Below are 17,614 nucleotides of genomic sequence, written 5' to 3' on the forward strand. Positions count from 1 at the left end.
TTGTCATGGTGTAAATCCCAGACGGTGCTGCCGAAGCCACCGGGACTGCCTCGGATCCGCCGCAGCAGAGCTGAGCTGGACTGCCTCACCCCTTCAGCAGCAGGGAGAAGTCCTGGCAGGGTTTGCGTTTCAGAGGAGCACCCAGAAACCCAGGCGCCTCGCAGGAGCAGGCTGAGGAGCAGCGACCGCCCAGCTTGGGGTGCGGAGAGAAGCCTGTCCTGGTATTTGGTGGCCCTGCTTGAAATCAGACCCAGCAACGTAGCGAGGAGGCAGAGTGTGAAGGCTGGTGAGCCAAAGCCTGGCAAAGTCATCATGTCTTCTCTCAGCTTCTCCCACTGGAGGGACAGGCTGGGGGCTGGAGGGGCCACCCAGCACCTTCCCCGGGGAAGCTCTGCACTGCCTGTGCCCATCCCAGGTTTTCCCCATCCGGCTGCTTCCCCTGCTTGAAGCCAGCATCCCAGCAGCAGCTTGGGAGAGGTGGGCGAGGAGGACAAAACTCACTCCCCGGGCACGTATGGGGGGAGCTGGGTTAGGGGCTCAGAGCTGGGTGCAGCCTGCGCCCGCCCGGCTCATTTACAGCCCTTCCTGGTGGGTGGTGAAGCTGCTTTCACAATTGTTTCCTGTGAAAAGCCCGCACCAGGAAGCTCGCCACTTAGTCTCCTTGAAAAAGAAATATTTCTCTGCAGGAAATTGCTTCTTGAAAACAGCCCGGCCGCCTGGGAGAAGCTGCTGAGGAACTGACGTGTGTGCAGGGTGGGCGGCCGAGGATGCTGAAACTGCGGAGCCGGGAAGGCGATGGAGACACGAGCAGATCAGAGGGGAGGTGCTCAGGTAGCACCAACAGGTCCTGCACTTGCTGTCTTGGGCCATTCCTTTCTTGCCTGACTGTTTTCTACGGAGGAAGGGCTTTTTTTGGCATACAAAAGGAGGAATGATTATAAATGGGGTATGTTGGTATATATTCAACTGCATGCTGTGCAGTCTGTGTCCAATACATGCATGAGACAGGCTTGAGAGTAGATGTTATTGGCTTTTTAAGTCCCATAAGTATCCTGTTCTGCTATACCCTTGCAGTGACAGACCCTGAAGGGTCTAATGCCAAAGGGAGCATCGGAGCGGCCCCCTCCTCTAATCCTCCGCAGGGGAGGATTTTCTAAGGTTGGTGGCACACAGCTTCCGTACCTGCTCATTTAAAGCCCATTGCTAAAAGGATAAATAATCTTAAATATTCTCCCGTTCTTCTTCTGGAAGGAGCTTGGAGCCCAGGAAGTGCAGGCAGGGAAGAAGGGAAGCAGTCATTGCTCAATGATGTTTTCCCAGTTTAATGAGATTGGAGCTGTGCTCCCTTGCTGGTGGAGCCCATTGGGGCTCTTGGCACCTGCTTAAACGTGAGCCCCCTTTCTCTCCTGGGTTTCATAGAAAGTGTGGGGACCTCCTGAGTTCTTGTGTAACCAACTATCCCAGCCAAAGCATTGTGAGAAAAGCTGGGCCAATATTTCCCGGAAAAATTACTTTTGGCTCTGCAGATTGGATTTTTTGCACCAGGGTGGAAGCACAGCCCTTTCTGTAAAAATGCAGAGGTTTCCTCGAACCCTGAAGATGGAGCCAGACTTTTCTTTGGTGCCCAGTGAAAGGATGAGAGGCAATGGGAACAAATTAAAGCATGGGACATGACACTTAAGCATAAGAAAACACTTTTTCTCTGCAAGGGTAGTCAAACACTGCATCAGGTTGCCCAGAAATGTTGTGGAGTCTCCATCCTTGGAGATATTGGAATACCCAACTGGGATGCAGTACCTGCTCCAACAGATGCTGCTGTGGGACACGGGTTGGACTGGATGCTCCTCAGAGGGACCTCCATCATCAGCCCTTCTGGTCTTCTGTGACCACTAAGAGGTGATCATAGAAAACAGAAAAATGGGGTTATTGGAGCCTTAATTTTTGCTGTGGAGGTGTTTAAAGGGAAGCAAATAGCCACATTCCCCAAGGCCTGCAGCACTCTGCACACAGCTTTGCTCCCGTGCGGTTGCCACAGAGCTTCTAGATCTACCTGGAGACCTGCACGGTGGAAAGGCGAGAACCAGCCCAAAGAGAAGGCTCCTACACCGGGTTGGGTTGCACAGACGCAGAGGTGGGACAACTGCCCGGAGCTGCCCAGCCACTGCGCATGACTTCTGGCTTTTGCGCAGGAGGAGTTAGTCTGCTTCTTCTGCAGGAACATGCAAGAGAACAGTTTTGTTGTCTTTGGACCAGAATTCATTGACACGTTGACGTGAAAGTCTCTGGCTCTGCACCAAAAGTGCATCTTGGAGAGGCAAATGATGCTCTGTCCATTTAATAGAGAAAAAATGGCACCACATGAGGACATGGCAGTGCAGGTTGCACATGCTCGTGGCTGCCTCGTGCTTCGCAAGATGCTCCACAAGGGTTTCTCCTCATGGCGGTTCTTCCCCAGCCCACATCTGCCTGCCTTTGCTGGGGCAGCAGGGGGGAAGGTGCTTGCCAGGGCTTCAGCATCCTTGCAGGATGGAGCCCACCAGAGCCTTTGCCCTGAAGCAGGGCTGTGTCAGGAAGAGTGAATCTGTTCCCATTGCCGAGTTAGATGCCCGCAGCGTCAGAGCTGATCCTCCACGGGGCTGGCTTGCTGCAGAAAGGAGAGCACTGCGCTTAGATCCTCCCGCTTGAGCGTTTGTGGGTGAAGTGCTTCACCAGGCCAAAGTCATCTGACATTTTTCTCGGGGGCGGGTGAAGCTAATGAATCCAGATTAGGCAGTGCGGAGGCTGGGGAGCTAGATTTCTGCTGAATATATATGAAGGCAAATGTAAATTCTAAACTTTCTAGGGAATATTTTTACCCTGGCTCAGTGTTAACATTGATAAAAATAGTCACAAATTAGTGCAGGAGTAGAAAGCAAATTTGGGCCTTTTTTTTTTTTTTCCCCCTGTTAAAACCATGCATCTATTTCTCTACCAGGAGTTAACCTCTTACATACATTAATGAAAAATGGGGTAAACCATCAACAAGTGCCCTTCCCTGACAAAATAACTCCTACCTCAATTAAGTAATTAGGAAGGAAAGCTGAAGTTAAACAAAAAGTCTTTTTTTTTTTTTTTAAGATAGAAAAAAGTGAGTCAGTCCAAGAAATTCAGCACTGCAAGAGGATGTTAACATCACACCTGCCTCGTTCCCTAGCACCCAAATGCTTGCAAAGGTGATGGGGAGGCACCAGCCCCATTCTACAGATGGGAAGAGTGAAGTACAGAAAATTGTGATTTCACTCAATGTCACAGAGCAATCCAGGAGCTACCCTGGGAGCCCAGGTCATCTGAGCAAATTCCCAGCTGAAATACTGCTTGCAAAATACTGCTTCGAGCTGCCAGTCCATCACTAAACTGCCAGGAAGGAGCATCCTCTCGGTTCTGATGGATATTTGACCACAGGCACCTGAGACAGGTGAAGACTCCTGCTAGAAGGAGCTTAATAGCTTTATGGATTGATATCTGGGCCATGAATCATACTTGATACTTGTTATTAGATGTTGCAAACAGCTGACTGAGCAACGGGAAGATAAGTCCTAGGAAGGTTTAGCTGCTACAGCCCAGGGTTGTTGGGGGAAGGGCTGCTTTGACAGCTGAGACGGGAAGGAATATCCTATTGGGGTGCAATGTTGTTGAGGAAGTGCATGTTAAAAAGAAAAAAAAAAAAAGCAAAGACATGCTTTTCAGGGTTCATTTTTAAGAAGAAAATGTGGTTTAACTTATAACCAGCTTCTGACTGCAAATACTTTTGCTTTACTCTTCAAATCTTTGGGAACCCTAGCCCTCACCTAAGCTGTAGTTAGTGCCATGAGTCCCCTCGTGGTGTGACACCTTCTGCCCTGTACTCAGACTTCAGCCGCTCCCTCGGCTTGAAGTAGTGTCTGTCACATCCTTGGGAGCAATGCCACCACTGGGGCTAAGTCAGGACCTGGAGTGAATTTTGGGTAGACATCTGCTGACAATGCTTTTACCTCATGTTCTACCATGACTCATGGTCTTTGTTTCTAAAACACAAGACGAAGACCCAGGTGAAAAAGGAGATGTCAAAACATAGCCTGTGGGTTTGGCAGTTGAAGAACCTGAAAAAAGAGAGGTGGTGGCGATAGAAATGAGGAAACTGAGATGGCAGCTGCACCAGCATCACGGGACACTGGGACGGATGAGGACAAAAGCAATCTGAAGCCAAGCCAGCAAGATGCAGCTGTGGGCATGGAGAAGTTGCTGGTCGCCGCGCTGGTCATCGAGTAGAAAGACTGTTGGAGGAGACAGTCATTCTGCAGCAGAATGACAACCAGAAAGACGCACACAACCCCGTGTATTAGAAACCCGAGGCCAGTTGCGGCGGTACGGCACAGAGACGATGCCAATCCGTGCATAAAGCGGTGATCGCTTTGTGCTGTCGTTGTTGCAAGCACTTTGGACTCTTTGGAGTTGAGCCGAAAGCTGCTCATTTCTGGACACGTGCTGATCTTCTAGCTGTCAGCGAAGCCACGTACATGGTGAGGCAAACAGCACCAAGACCCTTGAGCCCCTGCCAGCCCCGCTGTGCCGAAGGAGGTGCTGGCGCACAGCACCCTGGCCTCAGCTTGCAAGCTTCTGATCTGCCACGTTTCGGGAAGCCTCGCGGGTGCGAGGTGCCTTCTCCTTGGGAGGGGATCCGAGGGGGATGCCCAGGGCTCTCCGCAAAGCAGAGATTTCTTCTTTCACGGACGAAGCCCCCCTGGACGGCAGCCCCGGCTGCTGCGGGCGGGATGCGGGGCCTGGCAAAGGGAGCCTGGCGCTGGGAGGATGGGAACTCGGTCTGGTTTTTGGCTGAGGTGCATTTTGGAGCGGCTGACTCAAGAGGGCAGCATGCCGACAGGCTGGCACCGGCAGCTGCCCGTTGCGCTGCCCGGCCGGCGGCTGCCAGCCCTGCCTGCGCCTGCCTGCTGGGCTGCAAGGGGAATTCAACTGGGACCAGCAGGACTCCTGAGGGCCCCGAGATGGGAGAAGCGAGGGGAATCTCTCCCAACGTCCCTCAGGTCCTGGCCGCGCAGGCAGAGGAGGGATGCCACAGCGGCGTGAAGTGACATCGTTTTACTTTCGCCCTCGTCAGGGCGAAATCTGGTCTCGCCTCTGCAGGTGATGCGCCTGGCGCCTGTCCCGAAACTTATGTGGTTGCTAATGTGACCACAAAATGGAGGTGAAACGTTTCTCTTCTGGTTTCACAGCACCGCACGCCGGCGGTTACATCTGCCTCCCTCGCACCATCGAAGTGGAGCCAAGGAGTCCCCTTCAGATTTCTGGGCACTGTTTTCAGTACACCAAGGGCTTTAGACCCAGATGTAAGTTTTTTTGCACAACCCGCTGCTTTTCCCCTTATGAATTGAAGGTGCTTTGATAAACATACTGAAAGGTCAGCTATTTTCACTGGGACTGTGGCTTGCATAAGAACCTCAACATCCTCTGCTGCAAGAGCAGCGTTAGTAACTTCCTACTGCAACACTGAATCACAATAGCTTCCCACAGCAACCAGCGGTAAAAATAAACTGGGCAAGGGGAAGTGGACAGTTTCTGCTGTTCCGCTTTCTCGGGCACACTTGAGTCACAAAAAAAGCGATGTAGAACAAGCCGTTTATTTTGCTGATGCCGACGAAATCCACAAATGGTTTGGAGCACAGTCCCACTGAAATCACAGAGTGTTTTGCAATGGGATGCTCATCGTGCTCAAAGTTAAGCATGTGCTCAAGTCCTGTGTTGAGCCTGTATTTTCATTAGGATCCAGACTTATGAATTAGACTAAAAGGAGACAGGGACGCCAGCGCAGCCAAATGCCACTTTTGTACTAAAGACAGAGGAAAATGGCCTCCTTGGGATATTATATGTGTCAAAGGTATATAAAAGACCATTGGGGAGACAGTGGCTCTGTTACGGTTTCAGTAGTAGATCTGGGCTTTGAGAAAAGCAGATCTTGACTGGATGAAAAGTGTCTTCAAATACAATCCAATTTGTATTTTTGCTTTCAGACAAAATTATTTGAACAGCACAGTTTTGAACAATATTATGACTAAGACTCTGTGTGTGTGTATGCACGTGTTTGTTTGCGTGTGTGTGTGGCGTTTTAAGAACAATATCTTTCCTGTTACACAAGATACAGCCCAGGTCTTGAAATTCAGCCAGCTGGGAAAAAACCCTGTGGAGACCTAGACAGATCGCTGAGCCTGGGAATCTGCTGGTGAGACAGACCCTGGCTCTTCCCTTTGTAACAGTATTTGCCGAGAAAGTTTATAAGAAGAGGCTAAAGAGAACAGAAGTTAGGGCAAAAAAGGAATGGCTCGTCTGTCCCAGACCAGGGAGGAAGAGCCATTCCCCCCTCCCTCTGATGCCCATGGGAATTTGGAGAGCAAGGGTTTGTAGGATAACCCAGGTGAGAAGGGCCCGCAGGAGGGCTCTAGTCAAACCTCTTGCTTAAAGCTGGGTCAGCCCTGAGGTCAGATCAGGTTACTGGGGGCTGTGCTGAGTCAGACCTCGAAAACCAACAAGGATGGAGATTGCACAAACTCTCTGAGCAACCCACCAATGTTTGACTGTCTGCACGGTGAAAATAGACTGCAATACAAAACCACGTTTTTAATGTCATCCTGCTCATTAAAAAGAGAAAGATCAAATCTATTTTGTAACAGCAACGGTTTGTGTGAGGCACGGAAAACTTCTGGTACCAGAGGACTGATTCACATGCAAAGGCATGTAAAAGATGGAAGGAAACCAGAAGGATGCCTCCAATTACATTCCTGTCTTGAAATTTCACTATTGCAGCACAAAAGGTTTGTATTTATAGTAGTGGATACCAATAGGGAAGATACTCTAAAAATAAACGAGGATGCTCAGATAAAATGATCTATTTCGAAGCTCATTCTGAGAACGAAACTGAATCCGGAGGCTTAATGAGTCTCAGTCAATTTTATTCTGGAACCGCGCGTTGCTGTCAAAGACCGAGGCAGGGCTGGGCACGACCCACTCAAAACCCACGCAGGCCTCCACACCCACCGCCCCGTGGGCCGCGGCACTTCACTCCCGTTAACTTTTCCTGAAAACTTTTGGCAGAGAACGGTTCGGAGGGCAGGGGGCGGTCTCCAGGCCCGGCCGGGCGGGCTGGCTTTGCCCCGGCGGCAGCGCGGGGGTCCCGGCGGGCCGGGCCGGGGTCCGCGCCCACCCCTCCCGCGCGCCTTCCCGCGCTCTGCCCCCGCCGCCGGCGCGGCGCGGGGCCCCGCCCCCTGCCCATAGGAACCTAACCCGCTTCCCCCTCCCCCCCCAGCGCCCCTCATTGGCGCTGGGGGCGTGGCGGGAGGCGGTGACGCGCCGCTGGGGGCGGGGCCTCCGCTCGGGGCCGCGCCGCCCGCTGCGTTGTGCGCGGAGCCGCGCCGAGCCGAGCCGAGCCGAGCCGATCGGAGCCGAGCCGCGCCGCGCCGGGCGGGGCGGGGCGTGCTGCCGCTCGGCCGGCCCCGCCGCCCGCCCCGCCTCCCGAGGCATGACACGCCGAGCCGCCGGCGAAGCCCCGCTTTAATTGAGGCCGCCGGGATGGGGCGCACCGCGTAGGGCAGAGCGGGGGCCGCCGCCGCGCTCCGGGCCGCAGGGCAGCGCGCACCCACGGCCGTGCAGCAGCGGCGCCGCGTCCGGCATCGGCGCAAGCCCGCCCCGGCCCGGGGTGGAGGGGGGGGAAGCGGCGGAGCGGGGCCGCGTCCGGCCGCCGCGTGGGTGGCCGGTGGGCCGGGCGCTGGCGGCCGCCGCTGCCGAGCCCCATGAAAACGCAGGTCTGGGGGAGCTCCCCGCGGGCGCCCATGGCTGCGGCGATGCCGTGCAAGAGCGCGGAGTGGCTGCAGGAGGAGCTGGAGTCGGGCGGCGGCCGCTCGCTGCTGCTGCTCGACTGCCGCCCCCACGAGCTCTTCGAGAGCTCGCACATCGAGACGGCCATCAACCTGGCCATCCCCGGGCTCATGCTCCGCCGCCTCAAGAAGGGCAACCTGCCCATCCGCTCCATCATCCCCAACCACGAGGACAAGGAGCGCTTCGTCAAGCGCTGCAAGGCCGACACCGTGCTGCTCTACGACGAGGCCACCGCCGACTGGCAGGACGGCGGCGCCGCCACCTCCGTCCTGGGGCTCCTGCTCCAGAAGCTGCGCGATGACGGCTGCAAAGCCTATTACCTGAAAGGTGAGGTGCCCCCCCCCCATTCCTCCAGCCCGGTCCTGCTACCGCAGCCCTTGTCGTCTGTCCATCCCCCCCCACCGCAGCCCCCGGACGGCCCCTGCATCGCCGGGCGCCCATCCCCTGGCCGGCCGGAGGTGGCTGGGTCGTTTTGCTTCCTCCCCCGCCACCTCCCTCTGCCTGGTTTATTTTTATGTATTTTTTTTAAATCCCCCCCCCCCCGCATCCTGCTTTAATCCCCCGCACAAAATGGTCGCAGGCTGGAAGCGGCCGGGAGCGCCCCGCTTCTTTCTGCGTCGCCTCCCCGGCAGAGGCGAGAGGGACCCCCCCACACACACCGCCGGGGTGTCCCCTCCAGCGCTGCCCTGTCCCAAACCGACCCCGGCTGGCACCGCCGACACCCCCCCGGGGCGCCCCTCGCCTCCGCTCCCCGGCGGGGGCCTTTCGGGGGCTCCCCGCCCCGGCGCCAGGCTCTCCTCCAGCCCCTCCGGAAGGGATGGCCAGATTTTGGGGGGGGGGCGCAGGAGAGCACTCCCCTTTTTTCATTTTCTCTCTCCACCCCCATCTCCGAAAATTGAGCGTTTGGCGTTTTTTCTCCCCCTGTTCCTGGAAATGCCGGCGGGGCTGGAGCGGGGGGGCAGCCCGGCTGCTCCCCCGGGACCGGGAGATGGAGGAGCGGGGAGCCCTGCTGGGGGGGAGCCGAGCCCCGCACATTCGTGAGGGTTGGGGTGGTTTGGGGTTTTTGGTTTTTTGGGGGTTGGGGGGGAGGGTTTGCCATTTTGAAAGATCCCAGCAGGCCTTCTCAGCGGGCTGAGCAGAGCCCACAGCTGGGCTGCTGGGACCCTTCGCATCCTCCCAGTCCTCCCAGTGCGGTCGCTGGGTGGCGGGTTTGAGGCAGAAATAACAGGAGAGCGGAGGAGTCTCTGTGTGTGGGGGGGAGAGAGTGGTGAAGAAAGTTACCACTTGCAGCTCTTTAAAAAAAAAACACTGCTGCTTCTTGGTAGCCCCTTTTTGGGTAGCCGGGGCAGCCCCTGGTGCGCGGTTGGGGTGGCAGGGGGACAGGCAGGGGTTTGGGGACCGGCCTTCAGGGCTGCGCTGCCCGCACAAACCTCCTTCCGAGGGGACATGGGGGGAGGGAGGGTGGGCAAGCACAGCACAGGGGTTGATCCCACTTCTTCCCCCCCCCCCCCAATCCCTCTGCTCCCTGCCTGTGCCGGTGGGTGAGTCCCCCATCCCACCCCGGTTTGGGGTTTCCCGATGGGCTTTGTCTTCCCATTTCTCTCCCCATCGTCCTCATCCCTAGCAAGAAGGAGCGGCTTTGAAGTTACTCCTAAGCTCTCCCCGATGGGCAGGGGAGGAGCTGAGCCCCTTTCTCTGCCTTTTTCCGGGAGCCTCAGTGGGAAATGTTTCCAATTAAAATTCCAAAATGGCTCCTCGGCGCTGTCTGGCGGCGCGGGGGGGAGGAGGAGGAGGAGGACGAGCCTTTTTCATGAATGGATGTGGCAGGAGCTGTCTGTCCTGCTCAGTGACCCCGCCACAACCGCCGAACCCACTAACAAAGTTTCCAGGAGGCCTTTCTAATTAAACCATTTGTCAGTGTCAGATACTGATGGCTGAGCTCCGGTTTAATATTGCCTGGAAAGGAGGTAGATTGGTGGGGTTTTTGCTTCCCTGCCTCTGCCTTCCTTCCCAAGCTGTTGAGCTGAGGAACCGCAGAAAAGGACTTAGGAGCAGACACGAAGGGTCCCATCCCTCCTCGAGCCTGCTGGGGTTTGGGTGAAGAACAAACCTGTGACACTGCTCTGTTGCAAAATGTGTTTGTAGGGATAAAGTAAGTGTAAGGATCGCACTTTGGCAATGCTTATGGCCTTTTTTGCTGCTTGAAGGTGAATTATTTGATTGCGTTTTAGTGTCTGGGCTTGGGTATGTGGTTGTTGTTCTTGCTTTATCTTTTCAGACACAGATACTTTTGTGCTTTTCTGTCTAGGTGGCATTATAGCTCTTGCCCAAACTGCCCCAGACCCATATTTCTGAGAAGCTAAACAAGGCAAGATTGTCTCTTGCCATTGATTTTATTTTTGGATGTTTGTTTCTTTGCAATTGCGATTTGGCCCGTTTATCACAAGCAATATTAGACTTCGTAAGAAACCCTCTTTGGCTTCCTGGGACCTGTTTGCTCAGTAGCAGTCTGCCCAGAGAAGATGAGGGAGCAGGGAGATGCCTTTCTTGGTGTGAAGTTGAAGGTATACCAACTTTTTGCTGGTAAAGACTTTCTAAGTAACATGCACGTGTCCAGGTAGAAGGATTTCCCATTCTGAAGAACAAAACATCTTTTTCTCTTTGCCTCTCCCCTTCCCTCTCTCCTTTCCCCCTTCTCAGGTGGCTTTAACAAGTTTCAGACCGAATATTCGGAGCACTGCGAGACGAACCTTGACAGCTCCTCACCCAGCAACTCTCCCCCGGCATCGGTCCTTGGCCTGGGAGGGCTGCGGATAAGCTCCGACTGCTCGGATGGTGAATCCGACAGGGAACCCAGCAGTGCCACGGAGTCAGACGGGAGCCCCATCCCTAACAATCAGCCTGCCTTTCCAGTCCAGATCCTACCTTACCTGTACCTTGGCTGTGCCAAAGATTCGACCAACTTGGATGTCCTTGGCAAATACGGCATTAAATACATCCTGAATGTGACTCCCAACCTGCCAAACATGTTTGAGCATGACGGAGAGTTCAAGTACAAGCAGATTCCCATCTCAGATCACTGGAGCCAGAACCTCTCGCAGTTCTTTCCCGAGGCCATTGCTTTCATTGGTAGGTAGTTGGCAGAACATCTCTTTTCATACTCACCGTTTGGGAATGTGGCAAGCTGCTTCCCAGGGCTGTTGCTCATCTCTGGCCTCACCTCTCCGGGGCACAGCATCGGCGCTAGCTTAGCAGCTGAGCGTCATGCTGCCGAGGTGACACTTCTGGTGTGTGTCACTCTGGCTGGGTTCAGGGAGGCCTCCCCTTCCAAAATTCAGCCCTCTTAGACACCTCAGCTGGGTTACCTGCAAGTGGTAGGACCGGCCCCGCTGGACCCGGCCCCGCTGTCTCTTGCCCTTGTATGGGGATTTGTGCTTGTGTGAAATGGCTGAATCGAGGCAGCGTGGAGCTTCTTTGCCCGTTTTGCTCAGAGGAATGAGTGTTGATGGGAGTTGCATTAACGTGACTGGTGCCAGCAATTCCTTAGCCCCAAGTGTGGTTAAAATCTGGGGGGGTGAGGGGTGTTTTCTTTTCCCGAGGGGATTTGCTAGTCTAGTTGTGATCCCGCTGTAAGTCACCCTAGCATAACTAACTCCTTGTATGGATACTTCTCCTAAGGTAAGTGTCAACACAATGAGTTAGTGATTATAATTACACTGCAGAGCTCAGCTGGAAAAACTGCTGTGCAGACAGCCCCTGAGACAGCTTTGACTGGTTGTGGGGAGGGGGGCAGATCTCTTCTCCCAGGCTAGTGTTGACTTTGAAAATTGCTTCTTTTTCTGTGAGAGGTGTCTGTCGGACTGAATAAGGATGTACACTTCCAGCATGACCTGTGCTGTCTGCTGATGATGGTTGTTAGCCTAATCAGTTCTGATTTATGGGGGGTGAATGGCACAGGTAGTCATTACCACCATTAACTACTAAAAGACCTGTGGCTTCATATCTGGTTAAAAACATTGGTGTAGGTAAAGGCGAGGGAACCTTTACCTTCAGACTGAAATCTGTGCAGCCCGTTTCAATGCTGCTTCATTACCCCCTCCCTGTTTTGGATCCCACTGCATGTGCTTGCTTGCTGTGCTGTAAGACCTGAAATGGGACAGAGCAGTGGTAGGTCCTCGGCGGCTTTTTGGCCTTTGGAAACCCTGGTTCCTACGTGCTCTCCTTTGCCCCCAGCTTCTGTCCTCCAATAACACGATTGTGGTCAGAAGAGGCAGCTTCAGTATGGCAGCAGGGGCCTGTCTGATGTCCCACCTGCACTTTCTGCAGGGAGTGTGGTATTAAACATCAGGGGTGAGGTGTGGGGTCTCTGCTGGCGTGTGGCATTTGGGATCGGTCTGCTCCAGTCAGACGATGTCTCTGTGAGCAGCACCGCACTTGAGCTTTCCAGTTAATGACAGGAAATGGAGGATTACCTCATTCTAAAACCAAACACCAAGAAATGTGGCACAGGTCAGATGAAAGGCAAAAATGTCTCAGAAAAATGTTGAACAGGGAGAGACTGGGGGGGGGGGGGCTGGGTATGCTGGGGGGCAGTTGCCCACTGTACTGGAAATTCTTGCCTGGTTTTGGAGGCTGGGGCAGAAAACCTGTTGTGGCTTGGGTCTGGATTTTGTTTTGCCTAAATCTTCTTTGCCCTTCCTTGCGCTCACGGTGCCAGAGTGTCTCTTACCTCCGGCTTTGCCCGAGGATCCTCTTTCTCCTGCCACCTTCCCCCTCCCTGCCAGGCTCTCAGTCAAATGACTGACTTCAAATAGGGCTGCCCAGAAGTAAGCAGCACTGGGTACTTGCGTGCATTCAGCGCTCTCAGCGGCGTGTCCCTCTTTCAGCACTAAGATGTCAATTCATAAAGGGATCACGCTGTTCCGGCTGTGCGAGAGACAATGGGTGTGTGTGTGCTTTTCAATCGGTGGCAAGGGAGGGGAAATTTCGTCGCTGTTCTCTCGCCATTTTTTGGTCCAGCCTGCATTCCTGCTCCCTGCTACGATTCATCCCGAGAGTCTCCTTCAACACAAGCGTTTGTCTGTGGTGAAGTGCGTTTCTGTCAATCCTAAAGAACAGTTTCACAATAAGGGAAGTTCCTGCACTTCAGACTCTGCTTAAATTGGCTTCGACTACATTCACATAACTTTCTAGTAGAAGGAGGACAAGAGCAGCGGAAGAGAATAGCTTGCATGGTGCTGGGCTATAGCCTCGCATCAAGTGCGCAGCCTTCCCCAGTTAGTTGGTGTTGAGGTGGGTGTGCTATGCCTGACCACCAGCACCTCCCTGGAGCTGTTGTCTACAGCTCTACCTGCCTTTGGCGGGTTACTCCGTTTCTCTGTTTGAATGCAGTGTACTGATGCTCCTTAGGCAAGGGATCTGTTGCCAGGCTTGATTAATGCTTCTCAAGTGGGTGAGATGCTTGGCCTTGCTGTATGGAATGGGGATGTGCAGCTTTGCCGTCTGGTGGGAGTATCTCAGGAGCCCTTTGGGGAGAGATGTGGGTGTCAAAGGGACACGAGATGGTGTCACTGGGAGCAGGGGATCCAGTTCTGGCAGTCATGCTGGTCCTGGGAGCTTGCAGCTGCCACCTGGCCCCGCTCCAAAGCCATGTGTTTTTGGTGCAGAATAATAGACTCCCCCTTCCCCTTGTCTTGTTTCAGATGAGGCCCGTTCCAAGAAGTGTGGGATCCTTGTTCACTGCCTCGCTGGCATCAGCCGGTCCGTAACAGTCACTGTCGCCTACTTGATGCAAAAACTCAACTTGTCCCTGAACGATGCCTATGACTTTGTGAAAAGGAAAAAATCCAACATTTCCCCAAACTTTAACTTCATGGGCCAGCTCCTGGACTTTGAGAGGACTCTGGGACTCAACAGCCCTTGTGACAACCGCTCACCCAGTGAACAGCTCTACTTCACCACCCCCACCAACCACAACCTGTTTCAGCTGAACACTCTGGAGTCCACATGAAGGGGATGCCACCTGGTCGGGAACTCGAGCATCGAATCGCTTCTCTTGAGCATTTCAACTCTTACAAAAATATCTGTCTTGCCAGGCAGCTCTGAAAGGACTAGCTTCTCTGGGCAGAGGTGCCTGATCGCTGCTTTAAGAAGGCTAATGCCGTTCATTAGTATCCTGATCAAAGTGGTTTGAAGAGGTAGTCTTTTTACAGGGGGTTATTTAATACGGGCGATGTTACAGCGTTTTGAACGCAGCTGTTACCGGCAATAACCGCTTTCCTGGGTGCATTGGGACTGTCAGAGCACGCACACATGTGAAGAGCTACCAGGGGTTAGCTTGCTGTGGAAAGTGAGGAGATTTATGCACTTGGAAACCTTGAACAAAAGGTGTTGGGCCAAGACTGTTTTAAAACCCAAGTTTACTTTTTTTTGATTTTAAAAAAAGAAAAGGTAGATCTTACTCGAGCTTTGGGTTCAAACTCTTTTTAAATATGTAAGTTCCTGACTGTTTGTACAGACGAGGTTGCAAAACCAGTATTTTATTCTGTTTCTTGTTTGATCATTTATTATTTTTTTTTAATCAAATGTTTATATTGACCAAATGCATTTTGCACACTTTGTGAAGCCTTGGTATGTCCTGGCATATTACTGGGTACTCCAGAGAGAGATACATGCTGCTGCTGTTGTTGTTAGCATCTGGTAGGAAGCTTTGTTATGTGTGAAGGCCAGTTGGGCTTAAACGCAACCCCTTCACCACTCCTGCACTCACAATCACAAACTCTGCACTGATTCAGCCAAGGTGACTAAGCCGCAAGCTTTTTTTTTTTAACGCCACCCCTGCCAAAAACACTGTTTGCTATTGCCAGAGGTAAAACTCTTGTAGCCTCCAGAGCTGGTAGAAGCATGTCTGAGCCCAGCTTCGTTCTTTGCTGCCTGTTGACTGACTTAATGTCATCCAGCTGGCCCAAAACCATTCCAGCTTCCTGAGTACAGAAGGTAGTTGTGATGTTGGCGTTTCTCGTGCACACTCAATTCTTTCCCACGTGTGCGGGGTGGAGGGGGGAACGTGGCGAGTGCCTGGAGCAGAGCGAGGATTGCGTAGTGGGACAGGACTGAATCGTCACTCATGGAGCGTGTGAGGGGAGTGAAGAGATGTGGAAATGATAAGAGCATTGTAACAGAGAATTTTTTTATAAATATATATATGAATATATATATTAACTGGCAAATTCTGAGATGATTGGAGCTTTCAACAGAGGTTCTGATTTTTTCTTTTTTCCTTCCTCTTTCGAATAACTTTATGCCGTGCCTTCTATTCTGAGAAGACTTGTTTATATTTCTGGCTAGTGTTTGGCAAACACCTTATACCAAGCCGGGAGGGGAGGAAGTGGTAATAATTTCTGGGAGGAGGGCAGAATGGATTTGGAGATTTCTTTATTGGCTGCAATGTAGTCCCTCCTTTCTCCCCCCTCCCTGTCCACTTTAACTCTCATGTAACTGAAAAAAAAAAAAAAAAAAGCCACGGATTTTTTCTAAATATCCAGTTTTTTGTACTTTTTTTCAAGAAAAAGAAAAAAATAATAAAAAAAATCATCTCCGTCTGGAGGAATGTTTGACGCTGTCACATCCTGAAACTGTTCTTTTTGTTAAAGATGTTACCAGAGTGTTGGAATGAGCTTCTCTTTCTTGTTTTCTGGTTGTTTTTTGTTTGTTTGTTCGTTGGGTTTTGTTTGCAACAATGTTGGGATCGTGGGTCATTGGAAGGGAGAATGGGCGTAAGTACGGTTGCGAGTGAGAAAATTGAGAATATCCTAATTGCATCTTACCTCATGGAGGAATTTATTTTTTCAGGGATTTTTTGACAGTGCATCTGTATTGCATTACAGCTAAGCTGGTTTGTAAAGGCTTCCTGTGCTGTTAGTGGTCTTTCTTCTTTAAAGGACAAAAAAAAAAAAAAAAAAAAAGATGCATCTTCTGATTAGTACAAATGAGAGCTTGGTAGTGAGGAATGGTTCTGTTTTCTGAGTTATGAAGGAAAATTAGTGACCCTATATATACTGATCCAATATTGGGACTTTGTTTATATTGCAAATAAATATTATTTTTTCTTTAAAAATGATGTTTGTGTCAGATGCTTGTCTAGCCTCTGCCCATATAAGGGCACGCTGTTCTTATCCGTTTTTTTATGGTCAATTAGTGTTCTTCTGTGACCATGAAGAGCATTTGCTGGGCAGTGTTCAAGTGTGGTGTTTGGTTTCATGCACAGCTTAATTTTTAAGACCTGTGGTAAAATGGAGAGGGAGAGGTGGGAGGGCGAGGAGAGGGATATGGGGTATTGGATAAACCGGAGAACAAAGAACAGCTTGAGAATGGGACCAGCTTTGACCCCAGCCATTCCTCTGTGCCAAAATTAAATAGATAAACTAAAGATACTTTTGTTCACTGTTTAAGCGTGGCCTACAAAGGCATGGCAAGGCCTTGCCCACAACTGTTGTGATAGACTTTATTTTGGTAGGAAAGCAAGAAGTTGTGGCCTCGTGGGCAGCCACCCGCTGACTTCTGGGTCTCATGGAGAGCAGGAGCCCCCTCCTGCACCCTCGGGTGTTGGGCTTGTCCCCCTGTCCTTGCCAGCTGTGGGTGCAAGCTGTTTGTGGGAAACCTGGAAGGGCTGACGAGGGTGCTTTAGGGTGAAACGTGGCTCCAGGTGCCTGAGTGCAGCCCAGCTAAGGGAGCTCTGGCTCCCTATGCCTCTGCTCATAGCTGGGCAGGACTGAGCAGGAGTGGGTTCTGTGCCCTGCTCCCCCCCACCCCAGCATTCTTTGTTTTAACCTAAATACAAGAAATTAAATTAGTATCTATTCAGTTCCTCAAAGTGAGTGTGTGTGTGTGTGATCTTCTAATTCTAGGGCCTGAGCACCAAATATAGCTAGTTTTATTCCAGAAGGAGCTCAGGCTGATGGGTACAGAGTCCATTGCAAAGCAGGGGAGGTAGTCAGAGGCTGAAGCAGAATCCAAGGGAGCGTGTGTGTGTGAGAAGTTGTTTGTTTACTCCTTGACTGCATGATGGGAATCTATATATTGATTTAGAGGCCTGTTTGTGGCTCAACAAATAAAAATCTACCTGTTATGCAGGGAAAAGAAGACCTTTAAGTTTTCCCCTGTAATTACATGGTAGAGTAGCTCTTGAGGAAGATATGAAACCATGCTGGAGGCTGGCTGTGCACTGAAGGAGTGCAGAACAGCTTGTCGGGTGTATGGCTCTATTTGCTTCCATCTAATTTCCTCTTATGTTTTTCTGCTAAGGTATGGAATAGGGTATTAGCAGTTAGCATTAGCTCTGTAAGCACATTTGCTTAGTAGCTGAGTTGTGGCTGGCTGAAACAGCACAGCTGCTATTTGCAATGGCCTTGGTGGAAGAGCTGGTGTTCAGCAGGCAGCTCCCTCGGAGTACCTGATCCTGGGAGGCGCAAGTCTGTTGTGAGTGTCCTGCCACTGCTGCGCTTAAAAGCCCCATTGCGAAAGGAAGGCGATAGCTTGTCTGAAAACCATCTTGCCACCTGCAAGTGCTCTTTCCTCTAGGACCCAAAGGAGCCTTTTCCAATCTTCCTGGCCTCTACAGCAGGGAGCAGCCAGCCTGGCTGGTCCTCAGCCATCAGTGTTTTACAAATGTCTTGCACTGTGCTTCTTGGCTAGGGGGGTTCCTTGGAGACCT

General features: G+C 52.1%; 1 protein-coding gene across 1 annotated transcript; it reads left to right on the plus strand.

The window, feature by feature from the left end:
* The first annotated feature begins 7,439 nt into the window (after window positions 1-7,439).
* Window positions 7,440-15,462, plus strand: DUSP7 (dual specificity phosphatase 7). Its single transcript, XM_075052648.1, has 3 exons — window positions 7,440-8,229; window positions 10,603-11,031; window positions 13,605-15,462. Exons 1-3 carry the CDS (start codon window positions 7,818-7,820, stop codon window positions 13,910-13,912), a joined length of 1,149 nt encoding a protein of 382 aa, XP_074908749.1. The 5' UTR covers window positions 7,440-7,817; the 3' UTR covers window positions 13,913-15,462.
* Window positions 15,463-17,614: the final 2,152 nt, after the last annotated feature.

The sequence above is a fragment of the Buteo buteo genome, chromosome 21 (genome assembly GCF_964188355.1).
Source record: "Buteo buteo chromosome 21, bButBut1.hap1.1, whole genome shotgun sequence".
In the NCBI taxonomy this organism is placed as follows: Eukaryota; Metazoa; Chordata; class Aves; order Accipitriformes; family Accipitridae; genus Buteo; species Buteo buteo.

Coding starts and splice junctions, on each gene's coding strand:
- DUSP7 (XM_075052648.1), top strand. CDS start 7,818: ATGAAAACGCAGGTCTGGGGGAGCTCCCCGCGGGCGCCCATGGCTGCG. Junction 8,230..10,602: donor CAAAGCCTATTACCTGAAAG/GTGAGGTGCCCC, acceptor CCCCCTTCTCAG/GTGGCTTTAACAAGTTTCAG. Junction 11,032..13,604: donor CGAGGCCATTGCTTTCATTG/GTAGGTAGTTGG, acceptor GTCTTGTTTCAG/ATGAGGCCCGTTCCAAGAAG.